The 22,187-nt window shown below is 36.7% G+C and overlaps 1 protein-coding gene across 1 annotated transcript in view; it reads left to right on the top strand.

The window, feature by feature from the left end:
• Nucleotides 1-22,187, top strand: part of LOC122789101 (myosin-4-like) — a 148,934-nt gene that overhangs the window by 75,459 nt on the left and 51,288 nt on the right. Inside the window, exons 19-21 of the mRNA XM_044056301.1 lie at nucleotides 14,227-14,344; nucleotides 14,445-14,568; nucleotides 18,487-18,623. Coding sequence (XP_043912236.1) covers nucleotides 14,227-14,344; nucleotides 14,445-14,568; nucleotides 18,487-18,623 — 379 coding nt within the window. The remainder of the gene's footprint in view (nucleotides 1-14,226; nucleotides 14,345-14,444; nucleotides 14,569-18,486; nucleotides 18,624-22,187) is intronic.

Here is a 22,187-nt window from a genome sequence, read left to right as displayed (position 1 = left end):
ATGTTGGCAATGTCTGTGGGATCAGTGTATTTTTTGTCATTTTGGACTAATTCCGAGCATATCTGGGAATTCCCACCCAGGTTCCTAACATAACTAAAGAAAGCCTTGTGATTATCCTTAGTGTCCTGTGCAATTTTTCTCTCGAAGCTGGCCTTTGACAATTTTATGAGTGCCCTTAGTTTTTTCTAATACTGATCAGAGATGCCTTCCCTTTTTGGGATTTTGCTCTATCATGTAGTAGCTTCCTCCTTCTATTGTATAGTTTGTTTATGGCTGGGGTCCACCAGACAGGTCGTCTGCCTTTGGAGGATTGGGTCTTGGTTTTATTTGGGATTGCATGATCCATGCAGTCCTGAAGGTGTTCATAGAATGCATTTATAAAGGATTCTGCGGTCTGGGCCGTATTTTCCACAGGCCCGGGCCTTTGAAGGATTCCACCTCGGTTTTGAGGAGTGTGAAATTTGCTTTAGAGAAGTTTTTCACTGTGGTTTTCTGGGCAGGGGTGGGGTCAGGATGTGAATATCCAGTGAGATCAGTTTATGGTCTGATCTTACCAGTGAGGGATACACTTCTGGTCTGGAGCATAGAGTCCCCATGTTGGTGATGATCAGGTCCAGTATGTTTTCCCCTCTTGTGGGAGTGGTAACAAGTTGTTCCATAGCATTTGAGTTTATGAATTCTAGGAACCTTTGGGCAAGGGTGTTGGAGCTAGAGTAATGCTCCCAATCTATGTTTGGGTAGTTGAAGTCGCCCAATATAATGGTGTTCGGAGAGACCTTCATATTTTCCAGTGTTCTCAGGAAGGCCGAGTGGGGTTCCTGGGTTTGGGAGGGTGGTCTGTAGCAGGCTATAAACTGGAAGGCAGTTTTACCCACTGTTAGTTGCACATGGATAGTCTCTGATGCTTCGTGCTTTGCCACCAACCTGGAGGTGTGGGTATCTTTGATGAATATCGATACTCCCCTCCTTTTGTGGTTCGGTCCAAGTTTTGGGGCGAAAAGCATGGTATGAGGTATAACCTGGTAGTGCTGGGGTGCTCTCGGGACCCCTGAACCAGGTTTCTGTTACTGCACAGATATCGATGTTCTCCATGCTAAGGAGAGTTTCGAGCGTGCATCTTGAGGTTTAGACTTCTAGCGTTGAGTAGCATTACTCTTAGCTTCTTATCCCTTGTGATACCTATGGAGGTGGGTTTGTCTTTTGAGCCTTGCCTAAAAAAGGCACTATGGAGGTAGCAAGAGCCTTTGCCAATATCCAAAGCCCAGGGTGACAGGTGCAAGCCGTCCCTAGCAAAGCATCATGGCTTGTCGTGCATATCATCCCAAGCTGATAGGCATTGGATCCCCTTTGAATGACACCAATACTTAAGCCAATTGTTGAAATTGATCATCTTGTCTTCATACTGTGGCATCATTCTTGGTGAGGGTAAGATGCTACTCAAGGTCAGGGTCATACCAGCCTGGGCTACATGTTCAGAGAGCTCCTCTATGTCTCTTTTCATGTAGTCCAGGGAGGTACGTCTCAGGTCATTCACACCAGCATGGACAATGACTGAGTCATATTTGTACTTGCCTTGGAGTGACCTGAGTGCTTGTGTTATGTGGCGGATCCTAGCGCCAGACAGGCTGCTCACCGTGACCTTCTCCTTGTTCAGCCTGGTGAGCGGGACGTCAGTGTGCCTGATGATAGAGTCACCTATTACAAGTGTATCAGGTGTGTTGTTTAGCCTTAAGGGCTGTGACTGTTCGGCACACTGGCTTTTTGAGATATGTGTTGCACGTGTTTTTTTTTTGGGGTAGCGGTTGCTTGGGTGTCTGCTTCGGAGGTCTCTGCTGCTTAGGCAGATCTTTATTTAGAGCCTCCGAGTATGTTTTTGTGTGATTATGTGTTTGGTTTGCTGTCGTGGTAGGTCTATGTGAGACTGGAATTGTAGTGAGTGTGGTTTCCTTCTCCTCCTGACTGGTTTTGCCAGTACTGAGTTGAGAGAGCTTAGCCTCCAGTTTGGCTATATGGTTGCATCTCTCACATGTGTTGGAATTTGTTGGGAGGAGGAGTGGGTTGTCTGTGTACATGAGGCAGTTGTAACATTGCCTCAAGATTCCCATATTCACCAGCTGGACCAGAGAGGAGATTGACAACTGACCTTTGGACATGCTAGAATAATATTGGGAATTCCTTTATAATTGAAAACAAGGGCCAATGGGGAGCGAGGGTGTAGTGCTTTTAATTTTTAGTGCTGACTTATAATTGCTTTAGTGAGCAAGTGCCAGGTAACAAGTGCAATGTGTTACAGGTAACTTAAATGCAAAAACGACAAACAGTAACTTTCTTTCAAGCAAAGCAAGGAAATAAGTACAGTAAGCAATGCAGATATCACTAGGGATCCACAGAAGTGCTGAGAAGCCGCGTTTTAGGTGGAATTAGCGTTCCAGGGAAATAACAAGCATACAAACAAAGCTAGATTCAGCAGGCCTGGATCTAGTCTAAGCTACAGCAAACAAGGTGTACCAATTTCAGTAAGATACAGTTCAAATATTCAGGCACTATAAACCTTTAACCAGAAATTCCCAGCTCAGAAGGGCAGAGTCCAGCCTCTCCTCCCACAAGATTGCAGACCACGAACCTTCTTAATGTAAAATAACTGGCCTGAAGCCCAAGTGCTTAAACTAGAGCTAATACACTTTAAGAATAACAGACACTGAGCTCTCAATCAGCAGTTCCCAACTTAGAAGGATGAAAGCTACCTGTCCTGCCACCACAGTGCATGCCACAAACCTTCCTAATGTAGAACAACTGGTCTGAAGCCCAAGTGCTTAATCCAAAATACTTAGAATGATAGCTACACTTTAACCAAGTTACTACCAAGCAGTAATAAATAAAACTGAATACTTTAAATAATGCCTGGATTAGTGCTCAAGTTATACAAACAAAGCTAGATTCAGCAGGCCTGGATCTAGTCTATGCTACAGCAAACAAGGTGTACCAATTTCAGTAAGAAGCAGTTCAGATATACATGCACTATAAGCCTTTAACCAGAAATTCCCAGCTCAGAAGGGCAGAGTCCAGCCTCTCCTCCCACAAGAGTGCAGACCACGAACCCTCTTAATGTAAAATAACTGGCCTGAAAGCCCAAGTGCTTAAACCAGAATTAATACACTTTTAGAATAACAGACACTGAGCCCTCAATCAGCAGTTCCCAACTTAGAAGGATGTAAGCTACCTGTTCTGCCACTACAGTGCAGACCACAAACCCTCTCAATGTAAAACTGGTCTGAAGCCCAAGTGTTTAAACTAAAAGGCTTAGAATGAGTTACACCAAGCAGTAATAAATACAATTGAGAACATTTAAGATGACGAAAAGCAAAATAAAGTAGGAAGAAACACAAGTACAGTAAAAGCAGAAGAAATTTTTTTTTTTTTTAGAAAAGTAGCAAAAGCAGTAGTAAAGTAGTAAATACAATTCTCATGCAGTGCAAGCTGGCACACTTGAATATGTAGCAATATTCGTCCACACACAGTTTGAAAAAATGTAATTAAATTAAAAAGGACTAAAAGCAAGTGCAGAAAGGGTTTATTAGGTAGAATGCGGTAAAGAGATGTCCTAGGGGAGTGTCTTAGATCAAATCTACAGTGGGGCGGGCACTGCAAAAGCCACCAAATTTCAACTACGACCAAGAATAGGGAGGGGGGGTGGGGGAACAGTTTCAACACAGATGTAAGGAATGTGCAAATTATAAAAAATATATATACTGTTTTCTATAGATTTGCAGAGCAGTAAGACACAGATATCAAGCAGACAATTTAGCTCTATAATACAGAATAACACAGAAAATATACTTAGCTCTATAAACTTGAATATAGTTCTGTAAGGCTGTCTCTCAAACTAAGGTTCCAGTTTGAATACAGGTTGTTAATTAAAAGGAGACACAGCACTAGCTAAATTATATCAGCTGAAAGACAAGGCAGGAAATGAGGGGTGGGGGCAGTTTCAACACAGATGTAAGGAATGTGCAAATTATAAAAAAATATATATACTGTTTTCTATAGATTTGCAGAGCAGTAAGACACAGATATCAAGCAGACAATTTAGCTCTATAATACAGAATAACACAGAAAATATACTTAGCTCTATAAACTTGAATATAGTTCTGTAAGGCTGTCTCTCAAACTAAGGTTCCAGTTTGAATACAGGTTGTTAATTAAAAGGAGACACATCACTAGCTAAATTATATCAGCTGAAAGACAAGGCAGGAAATGAGGAGGGTGGGGGCAGTTTCAACACAGATGTAAGGAATGTGCAAATTATAAAAAATATATATACTGTTTTCTATAGATTTGCAGAGCAGTAAGGCACAGATATCAAGCAGGCAATTTAGCTCTATAATACAGAATAACACAGAAAATATACTTAGCTCTATAAACTTGAATATAGTTCTGTAAGGCTGTCTCTCAAACTAAGGTTCCAGTTTGAATACAGGTTGTTAATTAAAAGGAGACACAGCACTAGCTAAATTATATCAGCTGAAAGGCAAGGCAGGAAATGAGGGGGTGGGGGCAGTTTCAACACAGATGTAAGGAATGTGCAAATTATAAAAAATATATATACTGTTTTCTATAGATTTGCAGAGCAGTAAGACACAGATATCAAGCAGACAATTTAGCTCTATAATACAGAATAACACAGAAAATATACTTAGCTCTATAAACTTGAATATAGTTCTGTAAGGCTGTCTCTCAAACTAAGGTTCCAGTTTGAATACAGGTTGTTAATTAAAAGGAGACACAGCACTAGCTAAATTATATCAGCTGAAAGACAAGGCAGGAAATGAGGGGTGGGGGCAGTTTCAACACAGATGTAAGGAATGTGCAAATTATAAAAAAATATATATACTGTTTTCTATAGATTTGCAGAGCAGTAAGACACAGATATCAAGCAGACAATTTAGCTCTATAATACAGAATAACACAGAAAATATACTTAGCTCTATAAACTTGAATATAGTTCTGTAAGGCTGTCTCTCAAACTAAGGTTCCAGTTTGAATACAGGTTGTTAATTAAAAGGAGACACATCACTAGCTAAATTATATCAGCTGAAAGACAAGGCAGGAAATGAGGAGGGTGGGGGCAGTTTCAACACAGATGTAAGGAATGTGCAAATTATAAAAAATATATATACTGTTTTCTATAGATTTGCAGAGCAGTAAGACACAGATATCAAGCAGACAATTTAGCTCTATAATACAGAATAACACAGAAAATATACTTAGCTCTATAAACTTGAATATAGTTCTGTAAGGCTGTCTCTCAAACTAAGGTTCCAGTTTGAATACAGGTTGTTAATTAAAAGGAGACACAGCACTAGCTAAATTATATCAGCTGAAAGACAAGGCAGGAAATGAGGGGTGGGGGCAGTTTCAACACAGATGTAAGGAATGTGCAAATTATAAAAAATATATATACTGTTTTCTATAGATTTGCAGAGCAGTAAGACACAGATATCAAGCAGACAATTTAGCTCTATAATACAGAATAACACAGAAAATATACTTAGCTCTATAAACTTGAATATAGTTCTGTAAGGCTGTCTCTCAAACTAAGGTTCCAGTTTGAATACAGGTTGTTAATTAAAAGGAGACACAGCACTAGCTAAATTATATCAGCTGAAAGGCAAGGCAGGAAATGAGGGGGGTGGGGGCAGTTTCAACACAGATGTAAGGAATGTGCAAATTATAAAAAATATATATACTGTTTTCTATAGATTTGCAGAGCAGTAAGACACAGATATCAAGCAGACAATTTAGCTCTATAATACAGAATAACACAGAAAATATACTTAGCTCTATAAACTTGAATATAGTTCTGTAAGGCTGTCTCTAAAACTAAGGTTCCAGTTTGATATTAAGGAGAAGCAGAATATAAGTTCTATCAAACAGTGTCTGGAAAAAAGTTAGGGTGAGTGACAGAACAGAAAAAAGGAGGGAGAAGAGCAGACACTGGGAGATAGGATAGGGACAGAGATCTGAAAAGAGGGGAGAGGTGAAGAAAAAAAGGGGAGAGAAAGATATGGAAAGAAGATAGCTGAGCGATGGGCAATTAAGTGTAGTTGTGTTTAGTTAAGGAGCAAGGCAGATATGAGTATTGAGGAGGTCATTTTTTTAGTGTAGACCTGAAAGTCTGAAATGTATCTTAGGTACTTTTATTTGAAGGTATGGTATTCCATAGTTTTCTAATGCTATAGGAGTAGAGGCTGTGTAGAGCTCCTTTGTTGGGTTTGTATACAGTTAGAAGCTCTTTGTGTGTGGAGCAGAGAGATCTTTATGGAATGTAGGACTGTAAGATAGATTTTAAAGTGGGGCAGCTATCGGGTTGGTAAATTATTTTGTGTGTAAGAGGTAGTTGTACAAAATGAAGGTGATGGGAGATTTCTAGCCAATTTAATTCATTAAGAGCATACCAGTGAATAGTAAGATGTACCAGTGGTAAGTTTAGCTATTTTGTTATAGCGTGATTGAAGCTTATTCTTTAGGGACATATGAAAATTGGTGAAAATGGGGGCCTCATATAGGAGGGAGGGGAACAAAAAGGTATTAGCAAGTGTTTTTTTTTTGGTAGGCTTATCCATGAAATGTTTGTGTCTATTACATTTTCTTAGTTTGAAATGTGTTTTTTAATGGTGTTCAGTATATGTTGTTCAAAAGTGAGATTATCATCTATAGTGATGCCCAATAATTTTGCCTAAGTTACAATTTCAATTTCTGCATTATTTTGTGAGTATATTTTGAAATCATGTAGCAGTGGTTTTAGTCCGAAGAATAAAAGTGTAGTTTTATTGGGATTAAGTGGCAATTGTGCTTCATTAAGCCAGCTTCCAATAGAGATGAAGGCATTTTGTATTATTTTTAAGGGATGTTGGAGGCTGTTGGAGGAGGAGACAATGGTGGAGTCATCAGCATATTGAATGAGTGTGCTCTAAAGGGAGGCAATGTGTAAGGTTATTAATGAAAACATTGAACATTGAGGATACAAGAATGGATTCCTGTGGGGCACCTGTTTTATTAACCTGGTATTGTGACAGAATAGTTTGCCACCTAATGCGTTGTTGTCTATTGGTTAGGTAATTAGCAAACCATTTTTTGGGTAAATTGAGAGCATCCTTATGTAAGTAGTTGTTGTAAGAGTTTATGATGTGATACTGTATTGAAGTCCTTTGACAGATCTAATAAGATTACCGAAGTTAATTGGCCAGAGTCTTTGGCTTTGCTCACAGTATCTATGAAGGATAATAATGTAGTGCTTGTGCTATGTGCAGGTTGAAAACCATATTGGGTGGTTGCAAGGAGATTGTTATGAGAAAGATGCTTCAGCAGTTTATGTGTATACATTTCTCCAGCAATTTGGATAAAGGGGAGAGGATAGAGATGGGTCGATAATTTGTTAATTTATTGTTTTTTTCCACGCTTATGTAAGGGGATTATGATCAATTTCTTCCAGTGGTTATAAACTTCAGACTCTAGGATGGATGGATTTATCAGGATACTGACAGAGTAGGCTATTGATTCTGCAGAGAGTTTTAGATATTCTGATGGAAGGTTATCAGTGGAGAGGGTGGAAGGTTCTAGTTTTAGAAGAAGGTTGCATATAAGTGAAATAGTCATGGGTTGTAGTGAGTAAAGAGGAGATGGAGTGCTAGATGTAAAAGTACCCTGGTAAGAGTTGGCCAAAGTGGTGGTGTAGTTATTAATTGATACAGAAAATGGAGGAGTTTGTGTTAGGTGTAGAATTATTTAGAAGTTTAAGATAATGAAGGGGGAGTTGAACATATCAGCTATTGGAGGTGGATCTTTATCTGGGGCTGGTGAAGGGTTTTGTGTGGACCCAGGTGTAAGGAGTACTGAGATAGTATTCCAGAATTTTTGGGTGATATTGAATTGGCTGGATATTTCTTGTGAGAAGTAATTTTTCTTGTCAGCAATGATTAGCTTTTTTGCTTTATTATGTAGCTGCTTATATACAAGTAGATTGGTGTCATTTTTGTTCTCATGCCAATTTTTCTAGGCTCGATCTATGGTTTGTAGTATTTGTTTTGTAGCTTTAGTTAGCCAAGGTGCATGGTTTGTTTTGTCCTTTTAATTTGGAGTGGGTCTAAGCTGTAGAGGGTTTCTAAAAAGAGTTTATTGAAGTGGCTAATGGCATCATCTAGTGGCAATGTCTTTAACGTGAACCAGTTTATAGTTTTTAAGATGTGGTGAAATAGTTGATTGAAATTGTTTAAATTTCTGGATGTTTTGTAGGTATGGAGTTTAGGCTGTTGAGGTAAGGTCCTGTCGGTATATGCAGGTATGTGGTTACTTAAGGTATTTGGGAGTGTGGTGGAATTGGAATATTTATGGGCATTTGATACCAGGATCCAGTCTAATGTTCCACCTAGTTGATTATTATTTTGCATTCTGGTAGGAGTAGTGATAAGTCAGCTATGTGAAACCATGTAGGTTGACGCTATTTGATGGAGAGCCAATGATCAAATTTTGACAGCTGATATTTATATCACTCATAATAATAGTTTCATTGGTAATGTTACCAGTAGTCCAGGACAGAAAGTCTTCTAGTATAGGAATATTTTGGCCAGGGGGAATATGCACTACTGCAATGCATATGTGTTTGGTATTATTTACTTGTAATGATGCAATAAGAACTTTTGCATTACCAAAGGATGGAACAGGTTTGGAGAGGGGTGATATTGAGAAGCTGTTTTGATAAATTAATGCTACTCTACCTGCATTTTTATGGGTTCTGTCTTTTCTTATAGGTTCATAGGTTCATAAATTAGTACTAGACTAACTGCCATTGTGGGCCATTTTAAGTCTAGCCCATTACCCCATGTGAAAATCAAACCCTGCACCTTGTGTTTGTAAGGTATGCACCTTAACCATTATGCCAACTTCCCATCCCTTATGCCAACCTCCCCATCTTAGCATATTATATCCTGAAGGGACTATTTCTGTATCTTGAATATGTGGTTTTAACCACGTTTCAGTATCTGGGGAGTAATGTGGAAGCTATGAGTGAAATTCAGGAATTTTGTTGCAGGCACTATGTGTATTTAGTGTTATTAGTAGCATGTTTTTAAAGAGGAGTGATTGAGGAGAGGTAGATAATTGTGTAGGTCCAGAGTTTGGATGAATATCCCTGCACTGGCAAAGTTTGAGGAGGTGGTGTGAGCAATGACAGAAGGGGGTACATTTTGTAGTGTGCTTAGGGACTGTGTAGAATTTCAATTTGGGTTTAGTAGTGAAGGAAAGGCATTTGAGTTTGGTAAGGTGAATATGACTATACCAATAAGGCTGGAAAATATATTAGAGAAGCTGTCTGTGTGTGTGTTAAAAAATGAGTCTAAGGTGGATGTTTTTACAGGTGCATCTGTTAGAGTACATTTGAGGGAAGTAGCTTGTATTAGCAGGCTTAGCAAGAAGATTAGGGATATTATGAAGCTAATAGAATGTGAGGGTGGTAGCATATTGTGTAGTGATAGGGGAAATAAATTAGATATGGAGGAGGAGAGAGAAAACATATAGAGGAGAGAGACTAGCGAGGTTAGGGAAGTATAGGATGGAGTTAAATAGACAGTAAACCAAAGATTAGACTTTGTATAATTAGGAGAGTCTACGTGAGGAAATATAGTAATTGTAATATGATAAGTTGAAACTGGTTTGTGTTAATTGGATGAAATTGGAAGCAATGTATTTATTGGATGGTGATGATGAGGGGGTGGAGATATGGATATTATAAATGTAATTGATTGGGGTGTGTGGGAATAGGGGTAGGGTTGGGGAGGGAACAAGGGCAAATGGAGCAGGGCTACACAGAGATCGGAAGAGCTCAGGTAGAAAAACAATCAGTGAAGAAGAAAAAATCAAAGGTTAGCTTAAAGTTTTGTTTTTTTTAATTCTAACCAGAGGTGTACATATACAGTTAAGAAGTAATTATTTAGAAAATGTTAATTTCTTATCAGAGTGTACCAGCAAATGATTTTAGATAGCAAAACACAGGTATGAAAGGCTGATAGGAGCAATATGATAACATAATATATTTAAACACTTTGCAATAAGGATGGGGGGAAAGTTCTGGTAGCAAGCTAGAGACTGAGCTCAAAACAAACATAATTACAATTTAAAGTTCAGGAAACATACTTCGCTTCACTTGGGTGTTATGGAGAACTTGTAGGACTTCCAGGTGGCCAAAGCATTCTTTAGAAATGCTTGTCTCTATACTGGAGGTCTTAGAAATTACTTAGAACTGCATTGGGTGAAAAAAGGCTGAGAAACAGCAGATTATTCTCTAAAAAAAGGAAGAAGGCAAGTTAAGTAAAGGATGGAATAGTAGTGGACAAGTGAATAAAATGCAAGTGTAAACAAAATGGGTCTATATAACATAGTCGAAGTTATGTAACTTCAAACACCTAATGGTCGAACCATTATGTTCAAAGTTACATAACTTCGACTACCTAAAAATAAAAAAAACAGATAAAATAAACTGTTGTAAGCAGGGGGCAAGCCCTCCTGCACCCCCCCACACCCCTCACCACTTAAATATACCAACTGGGAGATTGCACCACATTGAGGTGAATGGAAACCTCCTCCTATGGAGATTTCCATTCACATGCTCGAACTTTTGCAAATTCGAACATATGGTCTCAATCATATGCGGTTCGAACTTGTAAAAGTTCGATGACGTGATAGGAACCCGATTAAAATATAAGCTATGATAGAAGAGAGGAAACAGATAGTAGTTAAAGTCCATGCAGTGGTAGCAGTACAGGTAATAAGAGTTTGGTCAGTAGAGAACAAGTGGCACAAGACTGCGGAAAGTAAACAAAACAGTATTTTATTTTATGTATCCACAGTTAACAATGGAACAAGTTTCAGTTCAGACTGCCTTTTACCATAAGTTAATAACATAAAGTAGATTAATGGCAATACAGATGATTATCCAACATATGAAAGCATACTATGTCAAGAAAAGCAAGTAAATGATAAAACACAGAAAAGAAACTGACGTCAACCTGACAATATACACATATTAAAAAAAAAAAAAAATATATATATATATATATATATATATATATATATATATATATATATATATATATATATATGACAATATAAACATATTAAGAAATAAAATGTGGATGAATTGGCACATATATAATAACCAAGTTAATCATTTACTGCTGGGAAGTGGTTTATAATTCATACCAGCTGCTATGAACAGATAACAATGAATGGATATAAGATGGAGGATATTTAGTCCACTATCTTGCAGTTTTATGCATAAAACAAAGTGTCAGAGTTTATGTTTTATGTTTTCTTCATACTCGTAATTTCCATACCACCTCTATAATAAATAAATAAGGAGTATACTCTCAGACCAGACCTTAAAATTATAGAGTATGTATAGACTTTACAATGATGTCTGGCATTACAAGACAATACGACATGCAACTACTTAGGTTTTTTCACCTTTTTTACCAGTTACAGTCATGGAAAACATTTTGAACTAGTAATGTAAAACATCTGTGAAGTACAAACCACTACTCCCAATGGAAGGAGAAAAGGAGACACTGGTGGCTGGTGACTTGCAAATGGGGTGGGGGTGGGTCTACAGAAAGTGACTGAATGGCATGACTAAGTGGAATAGGGTAGGGCTGTATTACAGCAGGGTCAATTATAAGTATAGTTAACATTTTACATAAATAGCTTGTCATATACTTCTGCACATGTCAAATAGTCTAACTGTTCAGAATACATTCCAGAGCTATTCTGAGGTAGGTAGCTTGTTTCACACATATGAGATAGTTATAGCCTCATAACTGACAATAGTCTGTTTGTGAGATAATAATAAAAAAAGACCACAATAATTATTTTAAATTGCTTAACTTGAAATGCACACTAACCTCTGCCAAGTCATTTTCTTTCACAGATTGCCTCAGTACTCATAAATTAAAATTACTTTATTGTCTGTGCATACCTCAGACTGTATAAACTTCAGTCTGTTTCATGCAAACATGCACACACACACACATACACATACACACACACGCGCACACGCACACACACACACACACACACACACACACACACACACACACACACACACACACAGACACTAGTCATGCTCAACCAGATTAATGGCTGTTTAAATATAACCAAATTACAGCAGACATCAGTGACTTTCATCCACAGACTGCTCTTGTACTCAGTGATTATATTCACTTTAGTGACTGCATAAACTTAAGGGTTAAGACCTTATTTTCATAACCCCATAGGGTTATTGCCAAATAACGGAATGAATAAATAACAGTCACAGTAGTGTGTTTCAGCAATGGATGTCTAGACACATTGAATGCAATCCATTGTGCCCCCCCCCACACACACAGACTCACACTTTGCAACCTTTTATGTATTGTATCTGAATGTGGTCAAATAAATGTATTAATAAATAAAGAAGTAAATTAATTAATAAATAAAGAAGTAAATAACAGCCATAGTAATATATCTGCTTGTTGAGCTTCCACATGTAAAATGCAACCATTAGTAACCCCCCCCCATGCACATGCAAAAACATGAGACACATACAATGCTAACTGTAGGAAGTGAAAAATACTACATAGTTTTCTGCATGTTGGCTAGCTGTAGGACTGTTGTTTTGAGCAGCAGAGTTAAAGAATATCCACAAAACATGCAATGCAGCAGACTACAGTAATATTTAATTAAAAAAAATAGCTAAAACAGTTATCCCCATGTTCACACCGAGTCCATGCACAAGATTTTATTTACTTTAATTCAGACTGCCTCTCATACCAGTTACGTGAAGCAGCCTACAGCTACGCACAGCATTTTCTCTCAGCCCAAACACCCTATACAAATGTACCATCTCTGTACCTATCCAGAAATGACAACAGGAGTAGTAAAAGGCCATAACCACTTTATTATCTGCCATACATAAAATGACTTTAGAAAATAGACCAATGAAGTAAGAAGACTTTTTTAAATACAGAAATGAAAACTCTGCACAACTGCCTATGTGTGATGTACCAAGTCCTGAGAACAGGAAAATCACTCAGTTTTAGGGGAAAAATATATAAAAATGTATTCAAAGAATTTTTACTTTAGCAGGTTGGCAGCCCCACAACTTACTATGATGAACTGCTCCAGTAAGGAATGCTTATAAGGATCAAGAAAAAAGATCTTGTTCTGAGGTATAAATTTGGTTCTCATCATGTTTCCAAACTGGTCCAAAAATTAGAGGTTAAATCTACAGCAAAACCTAGTAACCAGTCTCTATTAGTTCACACTAGATTCCTGTCAATTTGTTATTTATAATTAGAGTTACTAAATTAGGCCAGCTAGAAATTTGCTTTTCATGAAAAACTTATTTCATCATTGTGTGGGACCTTTTAAATCCAGCCAATATATTTTTTTAATGATTATCTTTAACTAGTCTGTTTAACTACTTTCTTCATTGGAATTTTATCTGTTTTCATATATTTCTCACATGTTATCGTTCATGTTTTACTCACATATTTCTCATATAGCATAGCTGTTTTTTTTTTTTTGTGTGCACTAAGTTTCAGTTTTAAATTTGCATTCAATTTGATACATGGTGACTGGGCCTTAAGATACAATTTGATAGACTGATACATGTATAGACACTAAACCTGAAATTCTAGTTTGAATACACTTATTTCCAGAACAATATTATCCTTCATAACTTACTAAGTGCCACTGTAGTAAGAATGGCAGGACTTTACATTCCTTTGATACCTGCAGCAGAATTTGGGTGCAGACATGAGTGAAGCTGTGATGGGTGCCTGTATTCATTCTTTCATATAGTTCCTTATTAATGTTTCCTAAGAAGTCAACCTAAAATTAAAGATATGCAGGAACATTGTACAACTGACAGTTTATATAATTAAAAATAGATAAAGATAAAAATACAAGGCCTTAAAAATTAGAGTTTTTAGCATTAGGCATTTTAGTGACATTTAATGAACTACTGTGAAAATCTTTGTCAAATATATTTCCCAGTCAATTTATTTTGCCAGAAATGTATTTAACTTATAGTCTACATTACTTATTATCATTTTTAAATAGTTGTCATGCATGTAGATGTATTTGCACATTTGCAGTGGTATTAATTTAATTTTGATTGTATTTTTCCTATAACAGGAGAAATTGATAACCATCTAGTCCTTCACCAATTGAGATGTAACGGTGTTCTGGAGGGCATCAGAATTTGTAGGAAAGGATTCCCTAACAGGATCTTGTATGGTGACTTTAAACAGAGGTATTCATATTGTAGTAACATTTTTTCCTTCTGTCTTATATGGTGTGTTTTCCATTAGTTAAGAATAATACCAAACATTGTTTTACTTCTGTCAACACAGATACAGAGTTCTGAATGCCAGTGCTATTCCGGAAGGACAGTTCATTGACAGTAAAAAGGCATGTGAGAAACTACTGGCCTCCATTGATGTAGATCACTCACAGTACAAATTTGGACACACAAAGGTAAACATGCTTACTTTGTATTTTTCTGTATTCTTAAAAGTAAATTATACAGTAAACAGAAAATTATAATACTTTCAGAAAATGGAGGGAAACTATAAATAAGTTAAAAATGACTAAATGATGACAAGAATGAAATGTTTAATGTGATAGCTGTAGGAAATACTGATGCATCATTTTATGAGCTACTTATATTACAATAAGATTATAAAATGCATAGTTTGGTTGGTGGGCAAAGAGTGAATGGGGTACTAAGTTTGTCTTGTGTTAGACTGAAGATCAGAGGTAGAGACCCTGAGTGAGGAATATTATGTCTGAGACAGTGGAGTGGCTGGCAAACACTGAAGATATTAAGGAACTGTTGAGGGGTGTGGGGGTGCTGCCCTCCTGAGTGTGCTGTGCTACAGACAAAACATTAAACCAATGTTCCATCTGCCTGAATGTGCTTACAAACATAGTGTATGCCTTTGTGCATAACTTTATACCTCATATTTTCTTTAACAAAAAGCGTATCCAAAAATAGTTCACACAAAAAAGTGCCATACTATTAAATACTTAAACCTTCTTCATCTTTCTTTTATTAATCTGCAAATATTATCCTTCAACCCTTCCTACTATATCTCTACATAACTGAAAAGACATCATAATGTTCTTGTACCAAACTTTTGTTTTAATTTCTAAAGAATCCATGTACAGTTTCAGTAATATAATTTTCTTTTTGTATTCCTAAATTTCTGTTGTCTCAGTATTTTCTTTTTTGAGTCTGCCATGTTTTTCTAAAATCATCATACTCCACTCAGAAAACCTTTGCTACTATCCCTTCTTTATCTGTTTGGTAAAGGAAGGTGTTTGGTAGATAACTGGCAGTTTTTGCTTCATTTTCTGTTATTCACATAGGAAATGGGCAACATGGGCAGGCTGTGGGTTTTTCTCCCACACCAGATGCTCAGATTCATTTTCCCATACTGACACCAGTACTACACAAGGGGATGAGAGTTACTGCATTCCCGAGTATGCTATCCTACAGATGAGACATCTGCCTGACTTTGAGGTACTTCAAGTAGATGTAAGATCCTATGGCACTTATTGAAAAGAACAGGGACATTTCCTTGGTGTCCTGGCCAAATTTCCCTTAAGTTAGTTTGAATAACTTCCTTGGTGTCTGCTGAATATTAACCACAGCATAGAGGAACTAATCCAATCAACGAAATATACATTAAACATAAACAAAATAAAACAATATATATTGTTTATTGATATGTAAACGTGTTTCACTCTGTGAGTTAGAGCTTTGTATTACACACCCTATTGCCTGCGATAACCATGGGGAGACTGTAGAGTGCTATACAAAGATTGTAAGTGGATCCATAGGAATGTGTTTTGGTGAATGGAAACATTCACGACAGGCAGAGTTAAGTAGGGGCACTAGTCAATGTTGTCTGATCTCTCTGCTTCTTTTCAGTTTTTTTCTCAGTTGGCCCATTAGCTTATGGCTTTTTTCCACAAATCAAGGAAATGTGGATGAGGTCAGTAGTATTAATATGTTGAAGATGACTCCATGTTATTGTTGGAAAGTATTGACAGTTTGTTACCTGAAGTGTTAGAGATATATATTGTTTGTGAGGGGGAAATCAGGCCTGCTTTACTAATCTTAGAATCTGGTAGGGATACAGATCATAGCAGCAGGGAAGTAGAAGGTAGGTTGTATTACTGTGGTTGTCAGGTTGTGTTAAGTATTTGGGGGGGGGGGTGAAGGTTTACCCTTGAGTGCTGAGATTACATTGTGAAACTGATTAAAAGGGAAAGGTATCAGTTCTTCTAGGCAGATGTTTAATGAGGGTGGATTCATTGGGAAGGCCAGATTGTCAAGGTCTGGGTAATGGCTCAATCCATTGTATTGTATTTATTCTGTCATCTTCCTATGAGCTCAACAGATAAATGGGTAAGCTATATAGCAGATCTGAGAAAAATTTTGTGTAGGGAACAAAGATGGTGTATTACAAAGGGGAGATTGAGCACTGATTAGACATCAGATGGATGGTGTATGTTGGACTTTAAGGAGTATGCAAAAGCAGTTAACTTGGCCCAGAGGCTGAAGAACATGGCAATATGATCTTAAGGTGGTTTATGATGGCGGAGTGGGTTTGTGGTCAAGTCAGAGTGGATTTGATGATTAGAATGGAACAGCAGTGCTGAGGTGGAAAGCTGGTTTAGGGAAATGTAGCATAGCATTGCCAGGGTGGGGTGAGAGGGAAAACTGTCCTGGGTGCAATGTGTTGGGGGACACATAATTAGCCGATCTTGATCTCTAATGAAATACTGGCACTAAAAGCTTGTATTGCATTTGCATTTAAACAAAGGGTTGTAGCTGTTTGTGTGTGGCCTAAACTGTAGCAACTGCTTGCTATGTTTGTAATAAGCAGTTGCTACTATTTAAAAGTAAAATAAAAAAAAAATATTTTTTAACTAAAGCCTGAGCGTTGTAGCACTCTGTGCAGGCAGGGTATAAACATGCAACAAGTGGTTGGTACATTTGTAGCAAGCAGTTGTTGCAGTTTATAAGAAGAACTGTTTTTTTTACCCAAAACATGAGTGCCTTAGCACACTGTCCAGACAGGGTATAAATGGTAACAACTGATTTATCAGAATATTTTTTTTTTTAACTAAAACAGCAGCATCATAACACTCCATGCAGGCAGGGTATGAAGTGTAGCAACTGTTTGCTACAATTTAAAAGAACAAGATTTTTTTTTATTTTTAATAAAATGGAGGAGAGTCAGGCAAGGCACAGAAATGGGACCTGAATGGCTGGACTAAGGGGAGGGATTGTGTGTTGTGCATCTGTCCACCTGGTTGGTGTGCCAGTAGAAGGAACATCTGTTTTTTTTTTTTTTTTTGCTCTTCAGTAGAAGAACTGGGGTGTGGTGAGGATCTGTAGTAAGGTGATCGGCATAAGTGCTTCTTTTTATCTTCACTTAGAGCTGAGGGGGTTCGGCATTGGTTGAGCCATCTACACTTCTGATGTAGGGAGTATCTGCTGCTATAGCTTGTAAACATTTCCTGGGGGGAACTTACAAAGAGGTACACAAAGCATCTGAAGATGAGAGAAAGGAAGGAAGTGAGAGTGGAAGAGTTAAGGGAACAGACTGGGGAAGAATTTGCCACTTTTTAAGTAATTAGAGAGTATTTTCACTTTTCAGAGTATGTTTTGCATTATCAAGAAGGGGCTATTTGCTCTACAATGTACTAGTCCAGATGGGTGGGAAGTTAGGGAGAGGTAGAGTGTAATGTCTAGTGTGGGTTGCATGTTGTGGATAAAGCAAGTTGATTAACCATGGGAAAGGAGGATATTTGTGTTATATATGATGGAACTTTCAGGAGGGAGAGAGGTGGAAGTTGTAATGGAATTGCTCCATAATATATTGGCCAAAAAGAGTGGTTTCAGCATTTTAGATGGAGGCATGGATGTGGCATATCAGTCGGGGACGTTTGAGCTGAAATGTAAGGTTCATATCTGCCTATGTTATTAACAGTGCAGAACAGACAAAAGAAGATGGGTAAATTAGTCCTGTAGAAGACAGGTCAAGGTCCAATTTGTGGTTCATTGAGAACAAAGGTCATGGCACAAGAATAGAAATGGATGGGGTGTACAGCTGTAAAGCAGAGGAGCTGTGAGAGCTGGGAGAAAGACAAACTTTGTTGAATTAAATTCAAGATGATTGACCTGTGCTAATTCTGTGGGAATGATGTATGCTGTTACTGGGGTAAATTATATTCTGTTTCATTTAGTTTGAATAATATATTGTTTGCTGGTGCAGTCGTATATACTAATTAAAAAAACATTAAATACACCAGTCAGTTTATTCTTTACCTTTAAAATTTTAGATTTTGTCACAAAATTAATTGTCATTACCCATACAGGTATTCTTCAAAGCTGGCCTTCTGGGCACTCTAGAAGAGATGCGAGATGAGAAATTAGCCTATCTTATGACACGTTTTCAGGCTGTTTCTAGAGGATACCTTATGAGAGTAGAATTTAAGAAAATGTTGGCACGGAGGTAAACATGACTAATTACTCATTCAGTTTATTTCATGATGTTTAATTTGTCTGTTAAACATAAACTAAGCTTGTAGCACATGCAAGTAAATAAGGATGTTATTGCATAACATGGCATAATACTGCAGCAGACAGCTTACTTTGTCATATTTAGTATGTGCTTTACATTTATTGATTTATTTACACATTTGTTGCCTAGGTAAGTCCACTGGATAAAATATTCAATTTTAGGGGTGACCTGGAGCATTGTCTGGTTTAATTATTTGTTCAGATTCACACAGCCGACAAATGAAGATGGAAGATAGAAATAATCATACCTTTCATGTTGAGCATAGGAAGAAGCTCATTAACAGCTCAGAGCTTTAGTCATCTTCACTAACTGCCATCTAACTACTGTCTACTAGTGTCCAAATGGCTGGCTGCCATAAAGTTTATTGCACTTATGCTACACTGATTACAATAAATGTGGCAGCTCTCAAACAATTTCTTGTTTCTTCAACCCTTAATGCTACTTGCATTATATATATATCCAGGAAATGAAGGAACTGAATGGACATTCCACTTGAAAAAACAAAATAACCTTTGCAAGAACAACAAGCCCTGTTTCCCATAAAATCATATGCAGCAACATAGTATTGGTCTGTTCCACACCATCAGAAAAACTAAGGGCAATAAAAAAACTAAAACAATGTAATTCAAGCTTTTTTGTATGTTAGGTTTATCTGTCATGGTAGTTGTTGACATTTGGCGCAGACAGCTAAAACTTTGACATGCTAATGACCTTCTTCTTGTGTTAGGGGTACAGGGCTTGAATATTTCCAAAATGCCACAAACTCCACTAAATCAAGAACCAAAAGAAATGATCTGCACCAAGGAGAGAATACACTCAATTTTATTAAGTAATAAAAACATAAAAACAAAGGTTAAGCACTTCCGTCTGTGAGATTTCCAGACTTCCTCAGAACAATTTAATAAATGCACTCAAAACTCTTTAATGGTCACTTCCAACCAATCAAGAATTATTTCATCACAGTGATTGCATTAATTACCCTCAACTGACTTAAATCAAATGTATTCTTTGTATGATGAGCCCAGTTCACTATTTCCATACAAATAGAATCACATTCATTATCATTAAAATTTGAATAATTGACTAAACAATAAATAAATAAATAAATATGCAGCTTAAAAGGTTGCAATACAAAAAAAAAGTGAAGATTAACATATAAAATGAATGAAATAAGTAGTTATATAACCTGTTTTATGTATGTATGTTGTTCACCCTAAGGAAATTTACATTTTGGCAGCCCTCATTTTAAGAACACTAATAATACTTATTTTATTGTGCAGGGGTTTGTCTGTGTCCCATCTTAGTTGCTAGGACAACTCTTTGTATTCTAACCTAGCTTCCCACAGTCCGCCCCTAGGGTCCTGGGTCACTTGTTCCAATATAAAAAAATTGTATTCACTATTGTGACATTCCTTAGTGTGTCTGTACAGCGCATTGGTGTTTTACAATGTGCCATGTCATACAAATGCTCATAAATATGCTTTCTTACGGTCCTTTCTGTCTTATCAATATAAAAGATCATACAGGATTTACACTTCACTAAATAAGCAACACGTCAGCTGCCACAATTAAAATGTCCCTTAGATTTATAATACAAATGCCCCTAGCCTCTAAATATACCTCATTAGTATTAGCCATATTCTGGCACTGATTATAGAAACCACACTTATAAGAACCAATTTTCTAGTTACTAGAGTTATAAGAAATTTTACAGTTGTCAAAACTCTCTAAGATCTCTTTCAAGTTTATACCCTTTTACCTAACAAAAACAGGTGTGTTCATTATTACCGTTTTCATTTCTGGTGTTAATGTCAAAACACTCCAATATTTCTTAATAATATTCTTAATTTCTCTAGAATTTGGACAAAATCTATATACAAAAGCTAAATTGTGTAGATTCTCTGTGACAGGTCAATTAACGTGTACAGTTGATCAAAAACCTAAAATAGGCCAATATTTCTGCTCAGGTTCATTCATAACTTCAAGGGCAAGCTGGTCAATCAAATTTTCAGGATGACATCTTTTCAGAAGTAGTCCTTTAATAAACCTAAACCCTGATCATTTGCCCTTTTACTATACCCTTTTTTGACAGTAAGAGGATTCACTTTAAGTATGAATTAAAAAATGTGTCTTTAGGAAAAATATTGGAATGACATTTCTTCTCTTTAAAGTCTTTATAGATGTCTACATCCAAATCATTTATAGTTTCCTTAGAATAAAAATTAGTAAATGTTAAAAAAGGTGTGGTACCCTCAATATAACAACAAAAACCCTCCAGTTCTTCCTCTGTGCCTTTCCAAAATAAACAAATGTCATCAAAAAAACTGTATAATAACTAATATTGGAGGCAAAGTCAGAGGTCAGTACAAAATTCTTTTCCCAGTAGTAAAGGACTAGAGTGGCGAATAATGGGACACAACAAGTACCCATATCCACCTCTTGAATTTGCTTAAAATAATCACCATTAAAATAAATCAAATTGTTTTTTAAAACAATTTCCATGAATTCCAATATCAAATTCACTTCATTGTTAGTTAGATAATCACATTCCATTAAAACACACTGAAATCATTCTAAACCCTCTAAATGGGGTATACATGAAAACAAGTCAACAACATCAGTAGTAACAAAAATTATATTTTCATTGCATAATTCAACAGCAATATTGCTAAGAAAATCCCATGAATCCTTAGAATTATGGTTAATAGAGGAAATCTTTTTTAACTTGTGGTCAATAAAGATAGCTAAAGGTTCAGTTTTTGACCCTGCCTTTGCCACAATAAGCAGCAAAGGAGGGTTTTCAATGTTTTTATGAACTTTAGGTATACCAAAGATAGAAGGGATGTGGGATTTCTCCACTGACAAAAAGACAAATAACTTCTTAGCTATACCACCCTGTAAAAAGTGGTCACTAATAAAAAAAAATAAATTTTAAATAAGCAATGTTGATTTCATTTTTGTACACTAATTTATATATCTGATCATCACTTGACTTGACTCAGTTGACTTGATTTAAGTCAATTAAGGGTAATTAATGCAATCACTGTGATGAAAGAATTCTGGATTGGTTGGGAGTGACTAACAGTTTTAAGTGCATTTGTTAAATTGTTCTGAGGAAGTCTGGAAATCTCAGACAACGGTGCTTAAACTTTGTTTTTAAGTTTTTATTACTTAATAACATTGTCTGTATTCTCTCCTGTGATGCAGTTCATTTCCTTTGGTTCTTGAATCTTTCTACTTTAATTTACCTGCTGTGTGACCTTGAGCAAGTCACTTAACCAGACAGTGTTTTCGGGAAATTAGGAATTTGGGCTAGGGTCCTTAATGGGCTGCTGAATTGCATACCTAGTAACTATCTATAAATGTATTTAATACATTCTATGAACATAATGAAAGTCAGTTTCTGATTCGCCCATATACTCTTAGTATTAAAATGTTTTAGGTGTACTTGTTTGATGTCTCTCCAAAACAAAAACAATTTATTTACCCTAGTAT

Source organism: Protopterus annectens, chromosome 14.part0 (assembly GCF_019279795.1).
Source record: "Protopterus annectens isolate FY-2018-M chromosome 14.part0, PAN1.0, whole genome shotgun sequence".
Lineage (NCBI taxonomy): Eukaryota > Metazoa > Chordata > Ceratodontiformes > Protopteridae > Protopterus > Protopterus annectens.
Note: the sequence above shows the minus strand (reverse complement) of the source record. Positions and strands in the feature narration are given on the sequence as shown.